The sequence below is a fragment of the Embiotoca jacksoni genome, unplaced genomic scaffold (assembly GCF_022577435.1).
Source record: "Embiotoca jacksoni isolate LCO1_2020_lvr unplaced genomic scaffold, fEmbJac1.0.p SCAF_10, whole genome shotgun sequence".
Classification (NCBI taxonomy): domain Eukaryota; kingdom Metazoa; phylum Chordata; class Actinopteri; family Embiotocidae; genus Embiotoca; species Embiotoca jacksoni.
The window spans coordinates 17,981,091-18,004,197 of record NW_027185230.1 but is presented as its reverse complement, the minus strand read 5'-3'; the positions used below and the strand labels follow the sequence as shown (position 1 = coordinate 18,004,197).

The 23,107-nt window shown below is 38.9% G+C and overlaps 1 protein-coding gene across 1 annotated transcript in view; it reads right to left on the bottom strand.

Moving 5' to 3' along the window:
• brinp1 (bone morphogenetic protein/retinoic acid inducible neural-specific 1) overlaps positions 1 to 23,107 on the bottom strand; it is a 103,855-nt gene that overhangs the window by 38,780 nt on the left and 41,968 nt on the right. Inside the window, exons 3-4 of the mRNA XM_069171481.1 lie at positions 16,748 to 16,938; positions 6,920 to 7,089 (exon numbers count right to left, since the gene is read on the bottom strand). Of these exons, the coding sequence (XP_069027582.1) occupies positions 6,920 to 7,089; positions 16,748 to 16,938 (361 nt within the window). The remainder of the gene's footprint in view (positions 1 to 6,919; positions 7,090 to 16,747; positions 16,939 to 23,107) is intronic.

Genomic DNA, 23,107 nt, shown 5'->3' with positions numbered 1-23,107 from the left:
TGGTAAAAGATTATTAGTAAATATTATTAGTATGAACAAAAACAAATTAAATGTTGTATGTATGTTATATTTCCACTAAACTTGTTGCACATTATTTACTGCTATGTTTAGCTGTTTGAACATTAATTTCCCCAAGATTTAATGTAATTCTCAGTATGTGTGTCAATATCGTGCCACTAATTCAAAGGACTTGATGAGGCTCCGTGATGTAAGCCTCTGTGTACTCTGAAAACATCCTACACAACCTATGTATATTTTTTTGTGAACATCAAAATGGCAAATTATAATGGGAAACAGCATTCTTTGGAAATAAAACTGTCTGCTGCTTCCAAAGGAAATGTGAGTTAAATGTTGATAGGCCATTTACTAAAAGCTGCCCAAACTCTATCCTCTGATAATACATTCCTGAACGAAGTGCTAATCATTCTTTCACCACCAGCACCTCCTCCTTTTCCACATTACTTTTGTGCCAGCAAAAACATTTTGACCATAAAAATGTGAGTTAGCACCATGAAATTGTGCCCATACTGAGCATTTAGACCATATCTGATATAACTGTCTATGCTAATGTCTTAGTTCTCTTTTTTTTCAATTAGTTTGTGGTAATTAAACACAAATGTATCTTGCAATATGCATCATGTAAGACCATATCAGCTGATGACACGACCCATTACTCCCACACATCATAAAAAATATTGAAAACAACATCTGATTTATCTCCTTCATTGGAATAAAAAAAAAAATGAAAATCTGTAAATATGCAAATCCCTTTTTCATTTTAAAAGTTTAAACGCTGGAAACAAGATATCTTGCACTTAACTGCAGAGTCCAATTTCACTGAATGTGCAGCGAAGGCTTTAAACTTTCACATCCCACTTGTTTAAGTTACGTACTCGACCACGAAAAACTACAAAATTGCTTTGATGTCACACATTGTGCTTGTAGTACAGCGCAGAGGGGGGTTCTTTAAGATAATGTTATAATCTACAAGTCATATAAAGGTACCTAACATTGATTTTGTTATACAAATGACTTCAGAGCAATTACTTAAACTGAACCTGGAGCTTTCAGAGGCCCCGGGGGATAGTTTAGTTTACTGCTAGTTGGTAATTAAGCCCAACACTGTGCGTCATTACACTCAGAAAGCATGATGAACTGAACATCAAGTCAGACATGATGATAGGTATCAACACGTATGCCAGTACAAGAGGGGAATCTTAGTTCATCCCTCATATGTTGCTCATCTAGTGCACCACCAAAGCAAAGACACCATAAGTGTGCAGCCATTCCCACTGTACACAACTTACTTAATGCCCTTTGTGTACACAGCCATGTTTGTTTCACTTGACAGAGCAAACCTATTAAGCTGCTATTTTATCCTGTTAGAGGAGCAAGAGACTTCCATTATGTGTTTCAAACAAGTCATTACCAACACTTATGGGATTCAGTAGCTGATAGGTAAAAGAGTCCTGCATACCATTAACTAACTCACTGAATCACCCAATCAGCAGCCCGTTCCTGACTCTTCTCCAAGCCGAGACAAAGCCTCCCCTCTTGACATATGCTACAGGTCCATCAGCTTTGATCAGCAGACACGCAGTCCACTCAACTTTGCAGTGACGTGTGTGTGTGTGTGTGTGTGTGTGTGTGTGTGTGTGTGTGTGTGTGTGTGTGTGTGTGTGTGTGTGTGTGTGTGTGTGTGTGTGTGTGTGTGTGCTGGATGGATGCTCTCTCCTCTCAACACCTCCCACCTTCCCTTCCTGGGAAACTGACTCAGCAGCCACTGTCAGGTCTGCTTAATTTTGTCATGCTTGACTTCCTGCTACCTGGAGTCTCATCTGCCAAAGCCCCTTAATCCACTTGTCACTCACAACAACAAAAAGCTGGGAAGGTGCTCCTTGAATGAAGACAGGGGATGGGGGAAAGGTGGGTGTACGGGAGATTTGCCCTGGATTTCTTTTATGCAGGTGTGCGAGCAGGTGTATGGCAAGAGCTGTGGGAATTTTTGGAGTTATGGAGAATTTCAACACTGTTTCCAGTCATTACTAGCGATAAAAGCCCCAAAAATTCATCTAAAGAAATCAAATACATCATTCTGCCAAAGGTTTCAGTTTCAGTGAATAGCAAAATAGCAAATAGCAAAATTATTTCAAAGTCCACTTTGATTGCCCACCGCAAAACATTTGCTCAAACCTCAATGCATTTAAAAGCTGTCCAATTCATTCTTCTCTTTCTGATGTTTTTGTTTTGTTAAAATTTCATAAACCAAAAGCACTTCATCAATGGAATGAAAGGCACCGCAGCCTTGGAGAGTTGAAGACATCTTGGAGGATAATCAGGGCATTTTTTATGTAGAGAGGACAGAAAAATTTAAACTAGTTTTCATGGAGGTGTATTGTGTGTTTCCAATATGCCTCCTGTGTGCATGGTGTATGCATAAACTACTTGGCAGCAACGGCTGATACAACAGATTGTGACAGCGTTGTGCTGGAAATACAATCAAATTAAGTATAACTGAAATTAGAAAAAGATGGATACATATGTTGGTTGCCTTTAAATGGCTGTAGGAATTTAATCAAATGAAAAATCGAACTTCCAGTCATGGAGGAATATTGCTTTTACAGTAAAAAAAAAACATTTTTGGCTCAAAGCACTTTAAATTACTGGCAATATGGTCATATTCCCATTAATCTTTTCATGCTGATGATGATATCTAAATCGTATCTAATCCTACACTCTCACATTTATGTGAACGCTTTTCTTTGTTGCTCCTCAGATTACCATGAAACAGATGTTTATCACTACATCAAAATGTTGCTCACCTCGTATTAATAGAAGTTTGTTTTTTCCATCCGTGTTATTTCAGGTAAATGCAATCAATTGCACTCATACCCTCACTAATGTACAATTATAAATTGCAACTCTGTGCCCAAACAAATTGAGCCTTTGCTCTACACCATAATTAACAGCACATGTTTTCAAGTAGGACTTCAGCAACCAATTTGCTGAATCCAGCTGACTCAGGTTTGGCGTTTGACATTTTAGGTGTTCTTCATTTCATATTTACAGGAAGTGAAACACGGTTACAGGATGAAAGTCCACACAATTAGGTGGCAGTCCAATTTGTCTGTGGTGCAGCCTATTTTCACATCTGCGATCTATTTTCTGCTCAGAATCGTGTGATTATAGATCCATGGAAAACCGGAGAAGTCTAAATAATTATGATCAGCAGGGCTTGAAATGAACACCAGCTAACTCGTTCAAAGTAGGTACAATTTGACTGAGGCAGATATCGCTATTCTACCTGCAGCTTTGTTGACTGAGGCCTTTTTTCTCTGCCTCCATATAAACATAACATTTCCCTGGTACTCAGACCTCAGTGATGTGTGCTTTGATGTGTCCTTTTCCATCTACTCCTTTCTAAATAGAACAAAATACATGTTCAGCTACTTTACTGCACAGTTGTCTTATTGTCCATCATGTAATTTGCCATGCTGTTGGCATGGTTTCACTCTTATCCACAGCATAGTAATGGTTTCCTCCACACTAATATTGACATATTTCACATATGTTTGTCACATTTATATTATCGTCAGCATACCAAATGCCAAAGAGAATATTTAGAAAGATGTAAATAGTGAGTATGTTGAATTTGTCACTATACAGCTGTAAACATGTTTTGTATGTGTGCTGTTATATATTTCACATATCTATAATGTATTTCAGTCTGTAATCCATGCATAGCTGTTGTGGGTTGTCCAAGTCTACATGCCTACTCCATAATATGTGCAGGAAGCCCCACATGCCGAACTGTGGACTTGTTAGTCGAGTCGACATCCTCACACAACCAAACATCCCAGAAGCAGTGCTGCACACTCATGTTCACTCGAACTGTATTTCTATTTTCTTGCTACGCATGTTATGCCTTACAAACTAAGTACATATGAGCAAGGTCATATCAGACCGGGGCTTCCGTCCCGGGTCCCTGAGCTCTATTGTTTATTTGTTATACAGCTATAGTCACTGACTTATAATATGTAGCACTGATAGTTTGGTGGGACTCAGTGCAAAAAGATGTGGCCAAGTCTCTTTTTTTGTTTGTCATTATCAGTGTTAGGAAATCTACTTAAAAATGCAAATCAATTAGTCATTACGCTTTATGTTTGAAAAAGACGACCAGTTGCTCAGTGATGTGTTGCATTGCTTCTTACTTTACATGCATTGCTCGTCGTAGCTCCATCAGGTGTATAAAACAACTCCACATCCTCCACAACTACGCCTTTGTATTCAAAAGCACGTCGAAGCAGGTAAGAAAACATTGTGCTTTCAACAGGGAAAAAGACCACAATTTGTAGGGGTGTGCTGACCGTTCGGCAGCAGCTCGTCTTAATGCCTGACTGCATACGGCTCTCCAGAAGTCCGAGCCTCAGCTACGCAGGTCACACTTCTTTCAACTCTAATCAAAACTCCTGAATGCACATGTACTCATGGCTAATGTTAATGAGCCAGCTGAGATCACGCAACATTTAGATAAGCGTGTGGTAGAGGCTTGTCTCCTTCCCCAACTACTCCAAGCTCATGTGTAATGGACCAATCAGTCAACTGAATGCAATGAAGCTAAACTTAACTACGACGAGACACATTACTGGATGTATTAACTGTAATGCAATTACTAGTAAAGAAAAAAAGTAATCACATTACTGTAACAGATTACAAAGGGCTGCATGAGCGCTCAAAAGTGATTATTACACTTTTCACTGGAAAGACATTCTGTGTTTTGTGTACGTCTAGAATTTATTCCTTTATATTTTCAATTAAAGAAAATCCCTCAATCCAAAAAGTGCCTCCCTCCTCGGCGAGAATGAACTCGGGCTAATTACCGAAACATGATCACAAGGGAGGGATTTTCCAAAACTCTGGCCTATTTGGTTTTGCTTGATGTTATTTATATTTTACATTTGGTGTTCCTACCCCCGCCCCCTCTCAGTGTCCCTGTGTGAATCAGTCTGTGAATGAACACAGTGGGCAAGCAGTTGTAGGCAGTTAGCTCACACTGCTCACAAATGGGGTTTTTGTTTCTTTTTTTGATCAGTTGGTGGTCAAAAAATTAAAAAGAGACTCTCTTTGGCAGGGAAAAAAAAAAATCGAAATCATTTGCTGCTCATTATCAACATATTTTCTGCACCTACCAGTGGTAAAATGTGAATTTCTTTCTGTATAAAACCAATCTTATTTGACCCTTACATGTGATGAATATGCATACAGGAAGTCTGTGTTTAGAGTCAGAGAGTTTGCCATTAAGTCACATGCACAAAAATATGTGTTTTACCCATCTGCTCCAACTTGTAAACTTCAGCTTGTGGTCGCATCATTTGCATGAGTGTATTTTCCTACTCTTATAAATGAAAAGTGAAATATGTTAATTTTGTGCGTATCTGTATTAAAACTAGTTTAATCCCTTAAAACGTATGCTGATGTATCTTCACTGATGTACATCCTCTTTGCATTTCTGTTTTTCACTTTCATCTATTTTTTATGACACACCATCTGTCTCTGGAGGAGGTGAAAGTAAAAGGTTTATCTGACTGTCAAAACACGTGGTTTATGAGGAGCCCGGCACACTATGTTTATGTTTTCCTGACAGGCAATCTCTTTCTAATAACAGCTTCCTTTCATTATTAAAGATGGGAGGAGCACAGTGGCAACACAGTTTTACAGAAGATAGCTGGGTGTAAGAGTGTGACACCAGACAACACTGTTGATGAGACAGAATGTTCTTCCCCTCTCTTCACCATGTAGTTTTATTTGCATGTAAACTCCTCACATATTCTGGTTCGTGGCAGATTAGAATAGACACCGCGTTGGATACTGTCAAAAAGGTTGTCACGGAAAGCACTCACAAACACCTGTTGTTTTGTCTCTTGAGTTTTCTTAGTCTAATTAAGATGAAACGCTTCCCAAAATAATATTTAAAAAGTCAAATCTGCTCAGAAATACTGACTAAAAACATTAGTATCGGTAAACAATATAGTCCTGATGGGAAAGACCTGTCTCCACAGTGTTTTTGTGGCAAAAAAAACAACACTTTTATGTATTGTATTAAAGGATCAGTGTGCAGGATTTAGGATTATCATTATATTGTAATTTGAGTATAATCACCTAAAACTAAGAATTGTTGTCTTTTCCTTACGTTGCACTGTCATGTTTCTATGGTAACCCTGAACAAACAAATCAAAGAAGGACTCTGCAGAGAGTTTTTACGGCCACTGTAGATTCCAGTTGGTTTCAATCTGCAACCTCACCACTAGACGCCCATAACTCCTAAACACTGCTCCTTTAAACGATCTCAATCGTCTTCAGCGCTGCAGTGATGATGCCCCTGCAAAATAGTGTTGGGGGAAACATGTTTTGAGCATTTTGCACGCTGGGAGGCCAACCCCCGCTTGCATCAAAATGGCTAAATTTACATCATAGACCAAAAAAGAACCGAGCAGGCCTGCCTTACTGCAATATGCAAATCTTAGTCAAAAGTTTCAGCACGTGTTGTTTCCTGTAGCTACGGGGATTTTGAAGCTGAAAACACAGATAGCGGAAGATGAATGAATGTCGACCTGACGTAGTCAGTCAATGGCATGCTTTTACCAACAGTCAACATCCAATGAGTCAGACGAGTAAATATTTAATGCTATAAAATAACTAATAGACATAGAAAAAAAAAGGCATCTAAGAAAATAATTTTCTGAGAAACAAAACCATCCAATGTATTCTGAAATTCAGGGGTCGGGTTAACAAACTATTTACTGCGTGTACGCTGCATAGAACGATGAATATTACATCTCAGGTGGCGCGTCCATGACTTGTTGGAAAAAAGTGTTGACAGGAGCAGCTACATACGTGTCTGCATGTGCACGCGACCAACCTTGATGGCGTTGGTGGATATCTGGATCTCATGCAGCTTTCTCATTGTGCCGTCACGGTCAATGAAGTAGGACGAGGCCAGCTGATGGAGGGCTTCCACATTCTGAGTAGCGTTGACAAGCTTCCTGTCCAGCTTGTTTTTGGCCAGGTACATGGTCAGTGCCTCTTCTCCTGCAGGTAACAGAAGGGATGGAAATATGATTAGGATTATGCATACATACAGAACATACCTGTTTTTCTTTTTTTTTAAAGAACAAGAAAAGTCGGTTAAGTATTTCAGGTATTAATTAAAGAAATGATCTTTCATTGAGTTGTACTAAATCAAAAAATGCGAGAGTACTGTAGATATGTTCATCTGGCTTATTTCAGCTGCCAATTGGAGCTCTGAACATAATAGATAATTCAGAGGTCTGAATACCAAGGCTAGCAGTTTTAGCTTGAGAAACCAGATGCCCCAGTTTTCCAGGAACAGTCTCCATATTTGCTGCTTTATCCCCAGCTGGCACCATCCCCAGAAATGTCCCTGGTTTTACCCCTATCGGGATAGCATTATTTCCATGAGAGGTCTAGTGATATAGAATTTTACCTGAAAACTGCAGGAATTTTATCCTGTGGAGAACAAATATATGGTATCTGGGCATATTTTTTTTGTTCTTTCTTTCCAACCAGCCCAGGCAGGGAAAAGACAAGCAGAATACAAACTCAGATATAGAAAGTAGCATTACAGATTGCAGAGTTTTATTAGTGCCAGGAAAATTAGAAAATTGGGGATGAGTACAGGAAATGCTGCAGCTGGTGTTACAACCACGTGGAGCCAAATCAGCCACTTCAGGAGAACTGCATCTGGTTATCTGCACTGTCATCATTGTGTGGCACATTCCTGGATTACCACAGTCCTACTTTAATTCATCTGGATGACTAAAATTACTCATGTGCATGTTTAAATCAAATTACTGACCCTGTGTTGTGATATCAATGTTGCCTGAGGAGGTTTTTTTTTTTTTTTTTTATATTCCCCTCACTACACAGATGGGATTGGTTTTATTTTTCTCTTTTGATGTGTCTTAAATAAACCAGTCTGCACCAGAAAAAAGGATCTTGACAGTTTTATTAGTGGCTTTATAGAATTTAGTTCTTGCTGCTCTAACTATAACAGAAAGAAACCAAACACTCAAGTCACTGTTCTTATCGCTCATGACGGTTTTTAACACCTGGGTCGACCTGAAATCATCCCTTATTTGTGGAGGTGAAGACAAAGTTCCCGCCTCTAATGTGATATGAAAATTACTGCCACTGGAATGAGGTCACATAACTACAGTGAATATAAAACTGATTATGCACACACACAGAAAAAAAATCTGCATGTCTAATCTTTCCCCATAAATGCAGACCTAGAAGAAGAATTCAAATCTGAGAGGTCAGAAATGAAAACCCAAACACCTTTACCTTCCAACATAGTGATGTACACCATGCATATGCCAAGCTGAAATGTCCACAGGAGAAAAGGGGGAGGTTTGACTTTACACTGAGACCCTGACCTTTCAGTAAGTGTCTGCAAGGGGAGGAATGCGAACACTTAGATCAGCAAAAGGGCCAAATATTTACAGAGCACCAGACAGCTGCTCCAATTTGCATGTCTCGTGTTTGTTTGTTGACACACTATAAAGAGTTGAGCCGCTCATTCAATACACATCATATTTCTCCATCTTTCATTCCGACGAGCAGAAACAGACGCAGAAAAAGCAAACAAGCAAACACCAATTCACTTCCACGAGCGCACACAACCTCGCCTTCGAAGATTACTGTTCAAAATGGCAAACCGTATGCCTGGAACTCGCTCAAGAGCATGTCACATATGTTCAGGTTTCCAGTGCTGTGAATGGTTATTTGGCCCCAAGCGCTGCATTGGAATTGGTCACTTAACTTGTGGTGACCGTGACTAGGGGTGGGTAGCAGTCAGGGCCAATGTCTCATGCCTGGTTAGACTCAGGCACTGAGGGGACGGGGGCCCATTCTCTGACGCTGCCATGCTCTCGCTCCCTCAGGGGTTAGCGAAGTTACTTACACACACTTGACTTACACTACTGCGAAAGAATAATGGTCCCACATTAAGCGCTTGATCTGCCATTTTTTTTGTTTTTTTTGTTTTTTTTATCTCTATTGCAACTTAGTGTGGCATAAAGGAGGTCTTCTGCACATAAATATTTTGTGGTTATAGCTGCTGGACAAGCAAAAAAATCATTACCTCTATGGATTTAAAAATTCATTTGTGTGCACCTTTCTGGAAGTAATACATTGTGTTACATTATTACAGGGCACCTCACTGGCACTCTGCCAGAATTAATCAGCTCATGCAGAGTTTATGTGTCTACAGCTGAGAGGTATTTAAAAACAAGGTACTGTTTCACCTCATATCAATGCGTGGGTGTGCATGCGTGCAATGGCATTTGCTAAATGTGTAATTTTTTTTTTTTGTCTTCCTTGCGTTTGCATGTATGTGGAGGTCGGTAAGGGTTCGGAGGGCAGGTCGGGTTTTAAGGTAATGGAATGGCTAGGGGTGCTCCATTTTGTGCAAATGGCACAGATGTGGGCCACTTTATGGGGAACATTAAACTATACTGCTTTATACTGGAGTGCAAAAGGAAAGAAGTTAATGGATTTCTGTTTTTTTCCGCAAGACTTTCATCATTCAATACATTCACAGAATACATACATTCACATACACAGTCAAATTCATTAAAACATATCCTGTATTTATTATTTAATGCAATAAAGCTGTTGTATATTTTGGGCAATTTGGGAGAACAGGATCCTTGATAATAATTACTCAATATGTTATATATATATATATATACTCAATAAATGTATGTATGTATTTAAAATATATTAAAAAAAAATAAAAAAAACAGGCCCCAGTAGAGAGCGGTAAAACCCAACCACTATATGACAATATATGGAAACTGTAACTATTTTCTTAGATTAAACAATAAATCATGCGATATACCAACCCAAAAATACATGGATAGGCTTTCTAAAATAGTATATAACAATCTATTTAACTATATCTGCATTATTCCTGTTTGATGGAAGAGTTATTCTGAAAGCGGGACTGTTGCTCTGAGATAGTCACGCTCTCAATGCCCAATTATTCCCTGTACATTTGATGTTGGCAGCAGAACAACAAGCACCACAGAGAAGTTTCAGGTATGATGCGGTAGAAAGTAGCAGTGCTGACAAGTTTCACCGGGCCGTCTAACACTACAACCTGGGCCACGGCCACAGTTCTGCATATGAATAACCTCCGTGACCGCAAGTCATTTCAATAAACTACTTCTTCCTCCCGAGTGCTGAACACATGAGACTGTTGCACGGAAAAGGTCTCCGATCCAGTCACAGGTTGTGTATTCACTCTGGAGTGCAGTGGGGCAAATGAGTCCTCAGCTCTAAGATACAGGAGGACTGCATCTCAGAGCTGAAGACCCCGTACACATGTCAAATCCTGATTCTGGAGCTCATCAGTTCTGTTTAATCTGTTTAATTGATCTTGAAGCAAATAAATGTAAACTCTGAGGAAAAAGTTGTTCGTTCTGTTGAAAGGTAGAAATGCAATAAAATGGATCATTTCTCAGTTTACTGCGCTGCCAATACAACCTCTCTTGAGCTGGGATGGCGAGTATTGTAATTGTAGCAAAATTGAAATTGATAATGCTGTGTTGTGCAAAGGTTACAATTGAACATTTACCATTAGTTTATAATTGTCTATTGGAGTCACAGTGGTTGGTCAGCAAAAGAGTTTGAGTTGAAGGTTTATTTCAGCTCTCCAAGTAAGACAAAGATCTCTCCTGATATTTAGCTGTTCAGTGAATTTAATTGGATGTTTTTCTTTTGAAACTTTCGCAAACATTTGTATTCCACTGGACTCAAATGCTGGAGACCTCTGTGCACGCACACCAGTGGAATTTACAGCGAAATTGCAGCTCTCGCACTTAAAACGAAAAACTGATTCCAAACCTAGGAGAGAAAAATGACAGATGTGTTAAAACATATTCCTTACACTTTAAGCAAAATGCAAATCTGTCCTTCACACTTTTTTTTTTTCTAAAAGCTATATCTTCCTCTAGCATTTACATAGAGCCTTGGATGCACAGTGACTCCTTCACTGTTCTAAACTCCTGGACGACCAGAAAGGTTTGGATTTTATTGTCGGTAAACATCCTGCACTTACGCCATCGCTCTCAGTGGCCGCAGGCAAATCAGAGGTGCTAAGCATCTATGTCAAACTGTTTTCAGTCTCTGCTTCGGAGCTCAGATGAATCGACTCGCAGCGCTGATGTCCTTTGTTGGGAAGTCTGAGGTATATTTTCCTTTAACGGCTTCAAGTCTCCCACGCATGCAGTGTGTACCCGGGTTGCAGTCGGCTCCAATGTTACACTTCAAAATATACATCCCATGTTGGCTCCTTTGAAAGCATTCACAGATGCCAGAAATGAAGCTTCAGGTGTTACATAGCTCGAATGTTCACACAGCAAAATAGCTGCAGGTAATTGGTAATTATATTCCCAAATGTTTGCAGGAGACCCCGTCAGTCGGTGCTCAAAGAAAGTAAGTGATAGTCTTCCTCTTATAAATGCCTGTTAGAATAAAGCTTACCTTGACTTTACTACACCACCAGTGAGCCAAAGATTCAACCAGAGACAACACAAGTTAAAACTGGTGTTATATTCCATCAATGCTATTGTTGTTATTTTATTTGTATTTGAATCAGACAGGATCGTGTCATCTCGTGTACAAACATTTGTAAAAATGAAAATCTTTTAAAATGTTAACAACCACATGACAAGGAGAGTCATTATCTCACTGTATCCTGAACAAGAACCTCAACACAAGGCTATAAAAAAATAAATGAAATACATAAGATCTTAGGAAAGAGTATCTCCAATATATATATATATATGAATCCAAACAATCCAGTTTTTCATTGTGCCTCAAGGCACCAGAAGCACAATTGTTTTTGCCATAAAAAACAAGCTAAATGAAAAACAAACAAATCCATGCATACATAAATGAATAAAACTAATAATGTACTAAATAAAGGGCTTTAGTTTTAAAGCGCTGAGTTTAAAGGGCTTTAGTTTTAAAGCCCTTAGTGTGGCCCTTCTGAATTCACCATGTTTCTACTGGCAGCCAATTCAATAACTGTGTGCATCTGTATTTATTGATGCTCTGTTGGTAAATGTGTCACTCAATAATCCACGTTATGATTATGATGGTTTATAGAAATTATTCTTTATCTCAAATGTTTTAGCGAAAACATATTTCTACCCAATGCACTCGGATTTTCAGGCTCATGTGTGACTCAATGAGTTTGTTAACTGAAAAACAAACAACTGTGTTGACGAGATTCTTTGCGGCTTTCCAAAAAAAAATATGATTTTTCGATGAGTAATGAATCCGAAGAGGTGGAGAGTGCAGAGTTAGCAGGGCTGATGCAGACATAGTGGCCACATTAATGGGAAATATGCCAGGTTGAAATAAAATGAGATTATCCTTTAATACTCTGGAGTTGATTCTGTTATTTGTCCACTTTGCTATAATACTGCGGTGATGTGGTGATGCGGTTTTGGATAAGACAGATCAGCTGCAGGGTACAATTACAGATTTCCAATAAAAGTCCAGTGAAAGACCTCTGCGTAGACTGATCTCTTGTATTTGGGCTTTAACTTGCTCAGGGACACTCTCCTTGCTCCTCAGATCAGAAATAAGTGAAATGGAATGGCCTTCATGATGGCGGACCGGAACGGTTTCTGGGTCAAGCGAGTATCGAGGAGCGGGGAACAATCAGTTAGGGGAATTGGCAGGTACCCTCGACAGGTATGAGTGGCGACGGCAGACCGAGTGTGAAGCTTTCCTGTTGCACAGACGGTGCGGCTGGACACAGATGAACATTGAAGACTGCAGCGCCTGACCTCTATCCTCAGAGTTAATGTATGTTTCTTTGAAGGCCATCTGGACCGGAACCAAGTAGTTTTAGTTGCCTTAAATTGAGAACACCTTAAAGGTGCCCGATGGGGTTTACGCTGAGTTTTTGTTGACATTCAGTGTTACTCATCAAAACACACGGAGTGTCCTGGAGGCTTAACAATTGTATTGGATGCAATTCTTTCTTCATAAAACATGAACAAAGCTGTTTGATACGTTCATTTACGCTTGGTTTTCACCAATGTTCGAGAAAGAAAGAAAGAAAGAAAGAAAGAAAGAAAGAAAGATGAATGGCACATGTTAGGTGATATAAGAATGGTAATGCATTTTTATTCAGTTCAGAGGAGGCGACCTCTAATGGGGCTCTTCACACTTGACCACTTAACTTTAAGTTGCCTGGGAGAAGCAGAAATCATTTCTTCCCTCTCAAGTATATAATGACTCATGAGACCACAAAGTGTAGGTGGCTAAAGAGAGAATTAACCTCTTCTTCTTACTTTATCACTCGTCTTGCATGCACATTTATTGGTTCATATAACTGTGTTCTTTAATGGGCAATTCCAAGATGGAGATAAGAGTGTGTTGACCCATAAGTTGAAAGTAAAGGCCTCAAGGTCAAAGACAACATGGTGATAAGTCAGAGGCAGGGAAGATGAGCCAGAGGTTAAATGTAAAGAGAGAGAGAGAGAAAGAGAGAGGAAACACATGAGATGATGCAATACAACAGGAGTGAGAAGGATGCTGTGGTTGAAAATGATACTATGATTATTTCTGTGACTCTTCTTTTTTTTTCATTTTTTTTTCTTCAACTATTGTCCAATTTTAGCCATCTGCTGAATCTGGAGCTCTGGCATTCTTGCAAAAAACACGTAATTATATTTTGTGATGTTTCAGCCTGATATTGTATCTCCAATTAAAAAAAAAAAAGTGTTGCAGCATGACTCACCTTACAGACTACGGTTCTAAACCTTCACACCTGATATTCCTGTGAACAGTTTAGCTAAATTATTAAAGCCTAAGTGGACTGCAATATTAAGAAATGAAAGAAGGGTCCTGCCAGATTTATTTTTCTGCTAAATACTTAAACACCAGTTGTTTTAGTTGAAGTGCTGACATCCAAACAGCGTCTGAATTTGTTGTGTAGTTATTGGGGGGAGGGGGGGGGGGCAACTGGGCAATAGGGACTGGCTCTATTCTAAGTCTTAAAAGTATAAAGGATCTCCACATTCGTTTAATTTATGTCCACAAAACTAATCACATATTAATTGCTACATTCTACATCCATAACACGAGTTCTCCTTGAATAACTGGTTGCTCGTATACCTCAATTAAACCAGCTTTAGCAAGTGTGGAGTCTCAAGATCCAACCCTGTCGCACTGTTATATTAGGAGTAAAAAAAAAAAAACATGACAAAAGCATCATGAATGTTTCACAAAAGCATTTGATTGTGAGATTGCAAAGCTACAAACACTATTTTGCACTACTGGAGCGACTGCTTGGCAATGTTTCATGCATACAATTATATAATATGGGGTTTGAGTACTAGAGCGGATTATCTTACTAATTATATCTTGAAAATGCATTTGGCAAAGTAATCAGCTGCCTTCATGCATCCCTCAGAGGCAGAGATAAGATAAGAGATACCGGGGAGAAGCCATTTATATTTAGACTTGGACAGCAGGGGTGCTGAAACTTTTATTTTGGAAAGCACATCCAAAACACTGACAGCCTCCATTAGAGGCATTTATACGACTTTCATCAGTGAGATTTTGTAATTATGATTTACATTGGCCCACAGTGGTGGAATTTTAGGGGGAGGGTATATTTAAATCAATTGATGAATTAAACATTTGAAAAGGTGAAAAAGCCTTGGAAATATCAATATTAATTAATCTACACTCATAGAGTGCCAGTTTGCTGCAGTGCTTCTTCTCTCATATGGGCTATTTAAAAAGTGCTGTCCAGTGTTGGTAGATAAACCAGAGAAATACACACCATTTACCTGAAAGCTGCAGAAGTACTTTAAGGTAAATTTGACACGTACAAAAAGGCCCAACTGACATATGCGTGACTCTTGGGGTGTTGTGCATCAAATTATCACTGAGCTGTTAAATCTTTGTACGTTCAGTCAGCTGATCCACAACAGAAATGTCTTGATATGTCTCCTGCTTTGTTAACACGCACCCATCTTCCTAAAAGCACACTGTGTGGATGTAAAAAAGCAAAACTTCAAATCACATGAAGTTCTCCGCATTTGAAGGTGAAGTTGCTCGCGGCAGTTAACAGGCTGTGTGAGAAGTTGTCCCTTGAGGTCATCACACATTGTGACAAATTAAGCCGAATGTTGGGCAGTTTATGCGTTGCCAACCTGTCATACTGCCTGTGGGAGCATGTTCATTTTGATTTTTGAGAGCCACCTTAAGGATGGTCAGGAGCTATATGTAAATGTACTTGTTACGCAATGTTTGACCGGTAGTACAAGTTGTGGTCTGACAAGCAGAATAGTGTCTGTCATGTGGCAGCATACAATGTAAGCTGGATGTTAGTGTGAAACTAGCTTGACTAATTTATGTGGGCTTCTTTATTTTACTGTTGAAGATATAGTTTTACCCAATAATAATTCATCTCCCACTTGCATTACTTATCAGTCCCTCCAGGATTTCTCTGTTTTTGGTGATTTAAAAAGTACTTGATTTTGCAGCAGCTTTTTTCTAAAGAAAAAAAAAAAGTGTTTTGCTTTTAACAACTATCTAATAAAGACAGAGTCATATATGGAATCTCTTTCTTTGAGTAGTTAAAAAATAAAAGTCAGGTAACTTTACAAACAGTTTTTTTTTTACAAAATGCAATCTTTTGAACTATTTCTTACAAATATAAGGGTGCAGTAAGTAATGTCTTCAGCAGGGCCTCTATTGAGTACCATTATTACAGAGAAATCATGGGGATTTTGCTAAATTGATAGCTCCCGCAAACATTGCAGTGAATGATTTACTTTGTATTCATTCCTGTGATCGCCAGATTGTGATTTTATGGAGGGACTGACATTGTTGTTTTCGTGAGAGATGAGTAAATTCTTATATAAGAAAATGATTTGTTTAAAGTCAGAAATTTCCCTCTATCAAGATTACAAATGAAGTCTTGATTAAACTTTAGACGTTCATAAACTTGGGTTTCTTTTGTCTATACATGCCTTGTCACCAAACAGCTACACGTTATGCAAGTCCACGGAATTTACTTTGTGGTCACTTTAAGCTCACACGACTTCTGATTTGGAAGAAAGTCGTTTTGGTTTGTGAACATTTCTTCTGTGTGCTTCGGCCTGCCCTCTTGTGATGTCGCTGCAGTTTGGTGTTTCAACACCCTGGAGAGCAGGCTGGCCCCAAACTGCTTCACTGAGCTGATCTGACATTGTTACAAGCAAGCAGATGAATAATCCAGGATGGCTTGCTGTTGGATGTTCACAGTATAATCATATGGGGGCATTGAATTGGGATATTTATTTGTACAAATAAAAAGAGAAATATTTAATTATTAATATTTGAAAAGAATCCATCTTGTTTCGTATCTATTAGCTGGTGCAGATAATTCAAATCCACTTTTACTTTGTGGTATATTAATCAAGTTTCATTAATTAAATTCACATTCCTAATCCAGAATCCAGAATTACTCGTTCCGTGTTTCTATATAGATACTATAGATACAGGTGTAACTCGTTGTCAAACTCTGGTCCTGAAAGAAGTCTGTCCAACCCTACCTATAAAGTATTTTATTGACGTGAAGTGAACCACAAATACATGAGTAAAAAGCCTGTTAATCAAGCATGGAAGTGGGTAAGTGAACCTCTCTTACCTCCCAGGGTGGCTGAGATGAGAATGTGGGTTCCATATTTCTTAATGATAGTGTCAATGAACTGCTGAGTCGTGGGTCTGCGGCCCAGCAAGCGTACGCTGCGCTGGAACTCAGGCATGAGTGGCACGGGGTTGCGGATGAGGTCCCTTCTCTCGATCGCAGTGTTCCTCACCTTCCAACGTGCAAATTCCCTGATAAATCACAGGGGGAAAAAAACACCAAAATCACTAAGCATATTCCACCGAAATAGTGTTAATTACAATGCGGTAACATTAATTATCAACACTCTGGCAAACGTATACACATTAGGTGGTGTCACATGAAGAAGGAGACTTAAAAAAAAAAGAGTATTTTAGCTATTTGTAAAGCAGACCAGAGTTCAGATCTTATTCAAGTTATTTTTGCAGAGCGGAGAACAATAGCACACATTTTTAATGAGTCCTGTGTTGAAGACGCTTTGAATTCAGATGTGCTCATTTGTTCAGTTTGACACAACTACACAAAAATCACCGGTTTGTAATTTGACCAGCATCCTGTGGTGTTCATCTATGATCGGTTATGTTTTCAAGGAAATTGCTCGAGGTAATTTTGTCTGTATTGTTCGCTCTGACTTGATTCTCAATAAGGAAAAAAAGAAAAAACCAACATGGCATTCATTGTATTAACAAACAGAACCACTGGCTATGCCGCGCCTGGTCTTGTTGTTTTTGACTGCGGTTAACGATGTATTTCGCAGGGTAAAAATGTTAAAACAATCCTGACAGAATATGTGCGTGGATGTTCACGATGTTTGCTTCGGTATCCACAGAGACACAAATATTTCCACAGGCAGACATTACAGGCAGCTCTGTTACTCTGAGGGTTAGGGGAAAACCAAATAACCCTGCCCCGAGGATAGAAAAAAAGAAAAAAAAAGAACCAGGTTTTCTTCAGCTGTCTGAAATGCTAAAGAACACAGACTATTATAGAGTCAGTGGTTAATGCTCTGCATATTCAGGAGCTGAGAGTCAGTGATTCGGCATTCATGTCAGCGGGTTTCCTTGTGTGATGAAATTGTCGGTGCAAAGAGTTGAATACAAATGTAGATTTAGTTTTTCTTATAAAACAAATGGTTCGTACATTTAATTCAGCCAATTTTGGTTTCCTGGGAAATAGACAGCCGCAAAGAATTTCTCATGTATTGGTTCCCTCTAACAGAGACAACAGTTATTTTCAACGTCATCATCATCCATTCTCTAAATCAAAGCAATGTTTTCATTTCCAGATGGATTCAAACAGCATCACACATACAGTACATGTACGTGCATGTTAATCTGTCATCATCGTTGTATGTATGGTACATATGCTCACACATATATACATACAATCCAGATGGCGTGTGTAAAGACAGCTTTACAGGGTCTATACTCAGTGTTCAGATTTTTCTTTTTTGGGGAGAAGGAAAATGCAATTTCCTAATTATTGACTGATAGTTTTAAAAGCACTTCCTAGGAATTAGATTTATATTGAATTTTGATACATTTAATGAATCGGATTTAATATATGAATGATGAGCCCAATTATAGTGAGTGTGGGACCTAAAGTGCAATAAAAGCTCCAGTGGATCGAGCCTAAATGAAAAGCTTCTTTGTTTCATTAATTTAACCTTGAAAGCTTCTTTGGTATCACAAATGCATTGACTTTTTTTTTTTTTTTTTTTTTTTTTTTTTAATGTAAAAATCAACCAATGAAAAGTTAATAGATAATAAATGAAAATACACGCACTCGTCCAAACATCGGAATAAAAATCCAATTTTTTTTTTCTTCACATTTTAGTGTTTCTTTCAGCTTTTCTGCTGCGATTTAAGTTTACTAAAATATGTTTAAATCAGTCTTGAAGAAGTAATATGAAGTTGGCAGAAATATGCCAACTTCATATTATAACAATAGAATAGAGCCTGAAAATGATTAATAAAATGAGCCAGTAAAAATTCTGCAACCTACAAATGAAGTTTTGTTTGTTATCAAAATTTGACCTGAACATACACAATTATATGATGTATTTGTACTACAATATTTTTGAAGCATTGTACAAAGCAATTTTTGAGAGAAAGTCAGTCCTTTGCTCACCCTAACACTGCTAGGTGTCTACACTCGGACTATACAACACATGAAGAAATACACGGGAGGTAAAAAGAGGGAATGTTGTGGCCACATTGAGCTGGTGATAACACAACATATTGTTAATGTTCAATCCATTTTCTATGAAACCAAACCGCTGTATTATGACTCAAAAAAAGTGCATTTGTTGACTTTAATACTGTGAATCAAAGTCACAGCCGAGAGCTGGGTAACAACTTCATCTGTTCCTTCCTGAATAGGTGGGTCCCCTCAAATTGATCGGTCACTTAGTTTGAATTTTCTGACACACAGTCAGCGATGTGTCGGCCCGGCTGAGCACGGCTTGACGGCAGCAAATTTTAATGCTCTATTCAGCACTCTATATTAGCATTTAAAGTTCAATTCCCCCGGCTGCCAGTGGACTGTTAACGTACTCGCACTTTATAACGTAGCAGACATTTCAAAGGTAATATCTTGACAACTCCCTGAGAGGGGAGGTCATTCTACACATTCAGTGGGCTAAAACCAAAGTAAGAAGAGAGCGCACGGTATTAGAACGGGGGAATACTTTCAACACACGTGTGAGAAAGTCCGCGTTGCTTTTTCTTTTCCTCGTGTAATCACATCTAACATCGAGTTACGTCCCTCGACCAGTAAAGTCAATAAATACTTTGTGGCAGATTTGCAGAAGTCTTCCTTTTGAGAACTTCGCAATTCCTCAACGCTGCAGAGACACAAGTGCTCATCTGGCAGGACAGGGCTCACCACTCGCACGAGTACGTGCTGAGTCAGCTCCCACTGCTGCGCCGTGACTTTAGCTTCGTAGGAGGTACACGTTGCTGTGATTTCTGAAATCTGGAGCGAACATTCAGAGCCGAGGGGAACAGCGAGATACTCACAGATACCAAAATGTCTCTGTTGTCACCGTCTGCCCCGACGCTCCCTTTGTATCCGTCTCTGCTTCTTTCTTCCCTCTCTTAGAAAATCTTTTCATTGTCACATAACGTGTCTCATGGCTCGGTCACTTCCAATTATTATAAAAAACTTTATATGGCAGCCATATGTACTCGGGCCCTTCTGCCCTAGATTAGACATGCCAGCAGATGGAACCTGTGACATGATTCAGTGCTTTACTTCTCAGCTCCAAGACCGGTTTAACGACCTATCAAAGAAAGTTAAGAGGAGATAAATGGCATTGCGGCTGCATAGAAGGAAGCTAGGAACATAGGTGATTATTGCTTTATGGTGTTTAAGTAACTCGTGTGGGGAGGTTGGGTGCATTATATTTGCCTGTTTGAAAGTCTCTGCAACCTTCAGAAAACACATGGACATTCATTTATTAATGCTTAGAATAAAGGAGACTGAGAGCCTCTTGTTTTTGTTGCAGACTGTCGTGGTGGAGCATTATGCTGCATATGTAATGGGGCCTTTTGCATGGATTATGTGCAGCCATTGATCCGGCAAAAATTTATGGATTCTAATTTTGAACAAAAGTTTGCTTGATGATAGAGGATTTTTTTTCTTTTGCTTTGAAGATTGAGCTAAAGTCAGTTAATCCCCCAGTGCCCTCAATGAGGCCAACATTTCATCCGATTCCCCTCCAACGTTTGTCTCAGCTCAGTTTAGTCAAGTAAACATGAACAGTGGTTGCTAGGAAATACATTATTGTAATCACACAGAGCCAAGTCCCTCATCTCATATAGATGGAGAGGGATGAAAATGTTTTTCACTCCAGATCATCTGTTCTAATGAATGCTCTGGTGGCTCCAACATGTCTGTGGCTGTTTCAGAGCTCAATCAAGAATAAGCCAGAAGAAACATAATGTTTGAAGCCCATCGATTATGCTGAAATGTAAGGTTTGTTTTAAAAACATCGACCTGTCAGTGTTCACTTGTCAAGGAGCGTATTTAAAATATAAACTTAGTGTGCATGAAAAGGAAACCCAAAGTCTTTCAAAGTCAACCCCTAAAAAAGGTTGTAAAAGTAGCTTTGATCTGTTTGGATTTCTTGCCTGAAATATTGATATGAACTGGGTGCAGGTTCTTGAATCTGTGATATAGTCTGTCCTTGTTAGAGCCAAATTACAGAGAATTCTCATGAATATGAATTTTTTTTTTTTTTTTTTTTTGGAGGATCGACTGGATGCAAAATGCAACGTACAACGGATCTGGCAGAATGAAAACAAATTAAAAATTTAACAGGAATGCATTAACACATTTATGCCAGTGTTCCAGTTTGATGTTTACAAGGGGTGTAACCATAGATTCATGCATTCATCAATGCATCAACTGTAAATTGTGCCAATTCAATTGCGTCAGCCTGCTAAGAAAAATAAACCGGACGAATAACTCAGAGTTCAGCAACGATCAACCTTTGAACCAAACTTTTTCAAATGGCAGCTCACGCTGCGGTTCAGATTAAAACACTAAATATTTATAGTTTAATACATTTTTTGACACCATTTGGTTGCCATTTATTCTGCAACATCTGTCTTTTCTAGTTTCCACTTTTACAGGCAGGGTCAACTAAACGTTTCCTTCTGGTGTTGCTTCACATTAATCATCTGTAATGATTGCTGTAAAGGTTTCTAATACCAGAAAGGATGGGAATTCAAATTCATGTTAAATGATACATCATTTGTATTTAGTTTATAAAGTCCTCATAAAGCAGACGTGTTTGAACAACTATATACAACGATAAGCCATGTTGATGCTCCTTCAGCTGCAGCAGCAATCAGCTTCCTGTTCACCGGCAGCGTTGATTATTTTTATTTAACTGCAGTTGCCTCTTGAAAACGAACCTTTCTACTCTCTCTCTTGTTTTTCAGCCTCCATTTCACCTGTCGCTGCTTTTTAAACGGGATGAGAGGAGCACGTGGGATTGGTCATTACTGTAGCTCACCCCGACTCCACCTGCTGATTCTGCGTTCCTCCAACTAATAATGTATTCAGCATGTCTTCTACATTGTGCCCTGCAGCGCCTGCTTGGCGTCAGCACCTGTGGTCACCAAAATGGCAAAGATTTGCTGCTCAGGCCTCTTTGTGTTTGCACCTGGAGATTTGTGCTTGTGTTTGCATCTGTGCCCCGTTTTAAAAAAAGACAGAACCTTTTGAATGTTTACAGTAACAGTGATAGCAACTCTTGGAAGGCATTATAGACATCTGAATACCTTTTTATGTCAAGTTTTTTTCTTTTTGTAATACTTTATAATTACTTTGACAGTATTTAACTTTACACATTTTGTACAACTTAAAAAGTGTGATGAATATAATGGTGCTCCCTGAAACCGTAATGGATAGAAAGTGTGAATATGTCTCGTCATAACACCTTCCAGGCAGCATGTTGTCTGCTTCAATTACAGTTGGGCTTTATTGACATCCGGTGAATACTCCCTAAAGCTGTGACAGGGGCAGGGAACGACCATCATCCAGTGTCACTGCGGGCACTTATTTGATCCTGATGCAGCAGCTCAGATTAAAAAAAAAAAAATAACACAACCTTGAGAGAGCATGACAGACATTCAAAGTGGAAGTGCGGCAGCATAGACGAAAAGAGAGGCACAGAAAATCTCCAATTAATTGAGTGAGAAACTGTTTTGGCAGGATTCAGAGAGAACTTGCTCTTGGATGCTTCAGAAATGACATCAGAAAACAATCGAGGAAAAAAAAAGAAACGGGTTTGTCAGTGAATTACAGAACTTGTCGTACTTAGCTTCTTGTTTCACTCTGCCCTCCTCTAATACTGCATCAAAGTCTTTACACTCAAATGCAACACTTATTCAGATATGTTTTTCAGTCACATCTTGACCTGTCAGTATGTGGTAGAAATCACATTTCCGTCTGTACTCCGATCAGAAGCAGGGCCTGTGCCATTTTCTCTTCACTTCAAGCAAAACAACACAAACCATTCAAAGCAAATAAAACCTTATATCTCGCTATAAAGGTGTTAATGCTGTCAAAACACCCGGACTTGATTTGAAGCCAACAAGATGTTGTCATGAAGAGCAACACGGTCGCACTCAACATTTTACAACGGCGATTTAAAGAATGCACCTGCTTCAGAAAAAAATAACAACAACAAAATCAAGACAAAATAAATCTTGGATGTTTTTTTTTTTTTTTTTTAACATTTGAGTACTTTGTAGGTTATTGTGTGCTTCTTCTTGAGTGACTGCAAATGCGCAGCACCAAATTAGGTCAATGCTAATACATCTGTAAAACTAAACGTACAATAGTTATTAATAGATTGTATTCAAGTGT